The sequence below is a fragment of the Lupinus angustifolius genome, chromosome LG07, assembly GCF_001865875.1.
Source record: "Lupinus angustifolius cultivar Tanjil chromosome LG07, LupAngTanjil_v1.0, whole genome shotgun sequence".
NCBI lineage: Eukaryota > Viridiplantae > Streptophyta > Magnoliopsida > Fabales > Fabaceae > Lupinus > Lupinus angustifolius.
The window spans coordinates 19,644,360-19,651,093 of record NC_032015.1 but is presented as its reverse complement, the minus strand read 5'-3'; the positions used below and the strand labels follow the sequence as shown (position 1 = coordinate 19,651,093).

Sequence of the window (6,734 nt, the reverse complement as noted above, 5' to 3'; positions counted from 1 at the left end):
ATGTATCATACTTTTACAATTATTGAGATTATGGATATGTCAATATTTTGAATTTTTCAATCTTTTGTACTTACTATGTCTATTAAATAGACGACAAAACAAAGTTGAAGTAGGTGGATTCAAACGCATTTCATGTGCCATTTATAAATATTAAGAACTTCAAAATGAGAACCATTACCACACACTAAAGTTCTTAAAAAAATATACCAAGTCTTTAAGTCTTAGGTAACACTCATAATTTCATCATCTCAATCTAAAGAACCTATCAATACAGTATATCAACATAACATCCTTTTACATCCAATAACATGTCATCACTTACGCCCTCCAACCATACCCGGCCCCATCGCCGATGATTTGCTGCTCCTTCCATCTGTGTTCTTTCCAAATACATTCAGATCTTCAAAAAGCTGATATGATGGAACAAAAGGCTTTTGATTTTGTTGCCCAGTTGCGGGGTTGCTATGCGGTCCAGAATTCCCCATAGTATCACTGATTGGTCTAGAAGGGAATGAGTTATTATGTTGCAAGGGCCTAACTCCTTGTGCAGGAGTATAAGATGATGCTGTTGTACTGGATTGAGGATTTGAAGACATGTTTGTAGCAGATAAATGGTTTTGATAGTTGCCATATCCAGGCATAGTGCCCCATGGTGGAGGAGGATATCTTGCTGAATACTGAACATCTTGATTCTGAAATTTTGGCTGTGGTTGTGGTTGCTGAGTCGTCTGGGACTGTAATTGTTGTTGCGGTTGAGGCTGCAACTGTGAATAATGATTTGATTGCGGCTGAGAATGTAACTGTTGGGGTTCCGGAAGTGGTTGTAAGTGTTGTTGAGGAGGGCTATAATGAGGATTCTGACTCTGAAATTGTGACTGAGGTTGTTGTTGCCAAACATGTTGAGATTGCTGTTGTTGAGGCTGAGAATGTTGATGATGCAGAAATTGCTCAGATTCATAATGAGTATGTAGTTGTTGTTGAGGTGATGGTGCAGTTGGAGGTTGAGATTCCGACATGGACTGTGGTTGAGCCCATGGGGCAACATAACTGTTGATGTGTGACAAGTTTCCGGGATATGATGATGTCTGGGAAGGAGCATAAGAATATCCTTCTGTTGAAACTGGTGGAGCATAGGTTGTTGTTTGTGGAGAAGATGGTGTTAAGGACAAAGTGATACTCAGCAAGTCAATGATGTTTTGATCTTTTGAAGTCCTAACTGGAGCAGGCAGGTCGGTAACAGCTAATGCATTCGATGGGACAGAAATCGAGGGCTCTGGGATATGTGGAGTTGTGCTGCTAGTTGCAGCATCACTTGAAGTCATTGACTTTGTCTTAGAGTGCCTGTATCAGTAGTAAAATATTCATGCTGAATTAATAATTGGATAGAAGAACTAATGACATGCTTTATGCTTTATGCAATGCTTGTTAGTTCCACCAAAATGAAACCAATAGTAAATAACTCACTTCTCAAGCAGAACCATGCATGCTTAGACCTAAATGCACATGAAAGACATCCTAAACTAGCAATATTCTTGATCACTTATGCTTCCTGGTTTCATTTCACAAGAGCAATGGAAAATACAATCATGTTTCCTTAAAATATCAATGCAGAATGTGTTATTTAGTTCAAAGCAACCTTCGAGCTAGCTGTGCAAATTCATCTTCTTCCTCTTCATCGTTCTCGTCTCTTGTTTCAGACAAGACCAGAGCTGAAGGGCTAGCTTTAGGCGTTGAAACAGACTCTACACCAGGGCTGGATATCTTAACTTCTTCAGTTTGATTGACACTAGAATGAACTTCAGTTGATACGGTGCTGGAACTTGTGCCTTGAATTGGAAGAGGAGCACCAGTAGCTATTGCATCATGCCTTGCAAGCAAACTTTGGATACTATCGTTTAATTCAAGGCCTCTACCAAGAAGCTCCTCATCCCTACAACACAACCAAGATGACAACAAAGATTATTCCACACATCATGTGGACACATACTTCACAGAGCAATACATAAGTATCTATGATACACAGATACGATGAGTATCGGATACACATATCGCGTGAAACAAAGAAAACTGTTGAGGCAAGTTAAATAGGATAGTCTTTTACAAAACATACCAGAAAGGTAATATAAAGTACCGGAGAATATTAAGAAAGTATCAGATTTATAATTTATTAAGAAATATTTTTACTTTACTTCTTTGTCAATGAATATGATTTATGGTAGAGCATTATGGTGTTGTTCGATCCATGTAGCCGACTCCACCCAGTGAGATTCAGGCTTAGTTGTTGTTGTAAGTAACTTTTTTACTTGGGTACAGTATGGATGCATATCTATGAAGTATTTGGTATTGTATACGTATAAGTAGGGAAGTAAATGGAAGTATTGGTGGATCATAGACAAGTATAGTTGAATTGAACTAACCCAGTTGTTGTTAGCATCTGCATCAATTTTTTCTGGTTGGTGCGACAACGATCAACAAGATCAGTAATCACTTCATCTTTTACAGCCTAAAAAGCATACAAAACAAACAATTATTTTTAATTAGTTGCAAAGAGAATTCGTGAAGCCTAAGCAGCACTGTTAACATACCGCACGATCACTAGGATTCACAGCCTGTAGCATGTCAGTCAAAAGGTCCATAACATCCCGCATGGAATCCAAGCTTGACAAACTAAGAAATATAAGAGAAATTAGCAAAAGATGAAAAGTGTTGGCAGCACACAGAAGCAGAAGCAAAAGGGTGACGAGACAAGAATTCAAAGCTTCACCTTAAACTTTCTATCTCTGTTGCCATTGTTTCATCGAGTGTTTTTGATGAATTGCCTGGCATCCCGTATCCAGGTTGCATGTTTCTTGATGTTGGATGGGTAGGAGGTGGAGTAAATATTGGAGCTGCGTATGAGGAACGCTTGGGAAACCCTACTCCAGATCGCTGCAATTTATAATAAATCCAATACAACATTATCATGATATGATCTGCTAGTAATTGAAGAATTACTCATTTAGCAATGGCTTAGAGATGTTAAAGTATTAAAATTTTAGCGCTTCTTTGGTTTGTGAAAATGATCTCTTCCATTTTCTGCTTTTGTTAATAATTGCAAAAATGCCGTCTTGTTTTTCATTTTGTTTCACAGCGGGCGAGGTTCCCACCTCGTGGAGTCTAGGGGAGGGTAGATGTACACAGCCTTATGCCCTTACCCTCGCAAGCGGAGAGATAGTTTCCAGGACTTGAGCTCATGACCTCCAGGTCACAAGGTAAACAACCTTACCGTTGAGCCCAAGCTCACCCTCTATAAGAAATCTCTAAAGAAATGTTAAAAATAAAATGTCCTGTTATCAAATGTCACCCTTAAAATGGAAAACAGGGATCAGACTACCACTTTCAACATTAAATATGGGTAAAAACAATAAGAAATTTGTCGAGTAGAAAGCCATATACTTGCCCTTAATTCATCATATGCCCAATAGTACTGAGGATGTTTTCCACCTGGACCACCGAACGCCTCTTGCCATGAGTCTAGCAATACTAAAATTTTATCTCTAACTTGCATGTCTGTCTAAAATATCACCACACATGTTTCAAATTAGATGAAATAAATCACCGAGAAAATGTTAAATCACAACACGTCCAATATTTCCATCTGATACCAACTTACCTTCTTCCTTACTATTTTGATCATCTCATCCAATATGTTCCTCTCAGCAATTTGATAGTGAACAAAATCACCACAGTTCTTCACCATCGTCTCCAAAAGCTAGAGAGTAGACAATCAGAAACCATCAATCAAGTTCCAAACAAATGCATTCATATCAAGTATTGGAAGGCACGGTAAAAAAACTTAAGGTAAATATAACAAAGGCAGACCAGAGTGAACAAAGTACCGTGAGAGCTAGTAATTGAACTTTCGAGCTCCTATGTTGTAATCTCTTCTTCACAGCTTTTACCACGTCTTTTGGCTGCCTGAGGAATTAAGCATGTGACACTCATCAAAGACACCGAAAAAATCTAAACAGAATTTTTTTCACAAACACTAACATTCTGAAGAGGAAACAATGAGGGAAAGAGAAAGTAGCAATTTGATAAACTAGTTCCCTAGTAACATCCACAGACCCTATTTTTTCTAAGAGTAAGTTGACTAGAAAAAAATTTGCACTTTGAGACCAAATCTTGTACATGAGAAAAAACATAGTGACCAGAATAAAAAAAATTCACATATTTACATAATTACCAAGAAAAAACAATCACCTTGAACTAGTTTTCAGATAATACAAATACCCTTAAGTCCTTAACCAAATCTGCACTTAAACATATGAATAAATGCCCGAAGATACCCTCGAAAATTTGAACCAAAATCTTCACTGTAATTTTCCCAAAGACTAACATATTGAAGAGGGGAAAGGAATTAGACAAAAAAAACTAGTATTCTAGGAAGTAGATTAGAATTAAGAGTAGTTTTTTTTTTTTTTTTGCAATTTGAGACCAACTATTTTACACAAAATTCATACAATTTTTCGAGATGATATAAAACCCTTGACCAATATTCTTTACATGAACATGGAAAAACAAAAAAACCATGAAATTAGAAACTTTTGCCCTTAAGTTTCATCCCTTAGAAAAACACATGACAACATGAAAATTAAAGAAACATAAACATCATAGATGATAAAAGTCAACACCAAAAATAAAACAAGAACAATAAAGTTTCAAAATTGATATGCCATCTTCCTCCTTTCATTATGATTGAAGATTGAATTCACCGAGAAAATGTTAAATCACAACACGTCCAATATTTCCATCTGATACCAACTTACCTTCTTCCTTACTATTTTGATCATCTCATCCAATATGTTCCTCTCAGCAATTTGATAGTGAACAAAATCACCACAGTTCTTCACCATCGTCTCCAAAAGCTAGAGAGTAGACAATCAGAAACCATCAATCAAGTTCCAAACAAATGCATTCATATCAAGTATTGGAAGGCACGGTAAAAAAACTTAAGGTAAATATAACAAAGGCAGACCAGAGTGAACAAAGTACCGTGAGAGCTAGTAATTGAACTTTCGAGCTCCTATGTTGTAATCTCTTCTTCACAGCTTTTACCACGTCTTTTGGCTGCCTGAGGAATTAAGCATGTGACACTCATCAAAGACACCGAAAAAATCTAAACAGAATTTTTTTCACAAACACTAACATTCTGAAGAGGAAACAATGAGGGAAAGAGAAAGTAGCAATTTGATAAACTAGTTCCCTAGTAACATCCACAGACCCTATTTTTTCTAAGAGTAAGTTGACTAGAAAAAAATTTGCACTTTGAGACCAAATCTTGTACATGAGAAAAAACATAGTGACCAGAATAAAAAAAATTCACATATTTACATAATTACCAAGAAAAAACAATCACCTTGAACTAGTTTTCAGATAATACAAATACCCTTAAGTCCTTAACCAAATCTGCACTTAAACATATGAATAAATGCCCGAAGATACCCTCGAAAATTTGAACCAAAATCTTCACTGTAATTTTCCCAAAGACTAACATATTGAAGAGGGGAAAGGAATTAGACAAAAAAAACTAGTATTCTAGGAAGTAGATTAGAATTAAGAGTAGTTTTTTTTTTTTTTTTGCAATTTGAGACCAACTATTTTACACAAAATTCATACAATTTTTCGAGATGATATAAAACCCTTGACCAATATTCTTTACATGAACATGGAAAAACAAAAAAACCATGAAATTAGAAACTTTTGCCCTTAAGTTTCATCCCTTAGAAAAACACATGACAACATGAAAATTAAAGAAACATAAACATCATAGATGATAAAAGTCAACACCAAAAATAAAACAAGAACAATAAAGTTTCAAAATTGATATGCCATCTTCCTCCTTTCATTATGATTGAAGATTGAATATTTTACCAATGATTAGAATTGATGGAATCACAAATTTCAATATTCATAGTCCAATCAGGTCCCATTAGAAGATCGCTGGTCGCTTTCTCAACTGCCACAGTAGCTGAAGAAGATGAACCAGCCATGTTTCTCTTTCTTTCTCTCTCTCTCTATAAACTTCACAGAAAATCAAAAATCAAAATCAATCAACAACCCAAAAACAGAAAGTGAAAAAAGAACAAAACTTTGATGAAATTTTTCAAAAAGGTAGGACCTTGGTGAAGAATTATGAAACCCTAACACAATTCATGAACAAGATAATTTCAACGAAAAATATAATCGGGAAAGTTGTCTTTGCCTTTTTGTTTTCTGGAATAGCACAAGTTTTATTCTTTCTTTATCAATAAATAAGTGGAATTTCTCTATTTTTTTCCCTTCTTTTTCTTATTGAAAAAATTCGTAATTTTCCTCTCTCTTCTTTCTGTGTTTCCTTTTCGCTAAGGCTATGCAATTTTGTGCTGTTTTTTTATGACCTTTGACCAGTGTCTTGTCGTATATAATTAAAAAGTTTAAAGTTCGATTTCTGATAGACATACACGTTGAAAAAATTAATTCTTTAATCATAAAATATGAAGATACCATTGATTATACAAAAGAAATAAAGTTTCCTCCATCTTCATGAGAATATACCCACCCCTTCTTGAATCTTGTTAAATAATTAATAAATAAATGAGTAAAATGTATTGAAAATAAAATATGTAGTAATGGTATTATCCTTCTCAAAGATACTTTAAAAAAATATCTAACCTCTTTCTATATTATTTGGTTGTAATTAATTTTTTTGGGAT

At 35.1% G+C, this 6,734-nt stretch overlaps 1 protein-coding gene across 6 annotated transcripts; it reads right to left on the bottom strand.

Moving 5' to 3' along the window:
* On the bottom strand, positions 233-6,394 carry LOC109352677 (TOM1-like protein 1). 6 transcript variants are annotated; one of them, XM_019594837.1, is made up of 11 exons: positions 6,161-6,394; positions 5,914-6,063; positions 5,035-5,113; positions 4,809-4,907; positions 3,440-3,553; positions 2,765-2,928; positions 2,586-2,667; positions 2,418-2,503; positions 1,637-1,930; positions 984-1,341; positions 233-920 (listed from the first exon to the last, which is right to left on the bottom strand). In XM_019594837.1, the coding sequence occupies exons 2-11, from the start codon at positions 6,030-6,032 to the stop codon at positions 315-317; spliced, it is 2,001 nt and encodes a 666-aa protein (XP_019450382.1). In that variant the 5' UTR covers positions 6,033-6,063; positions 6,161-6,394; the 3' UTR covers positions 233-314. The 6 variants fall into 6 exon arrangements, with proteins under 6 accessions (XP_019450382.1, XP_019450381.1, XP_019450378.1 ...); XM_019594836.1 differs by having other exon boundaries at positions 233-1,052; positions 1,083-1,341; XM_019594833.1 differs by having other exon boundaries at positions 234-1,341.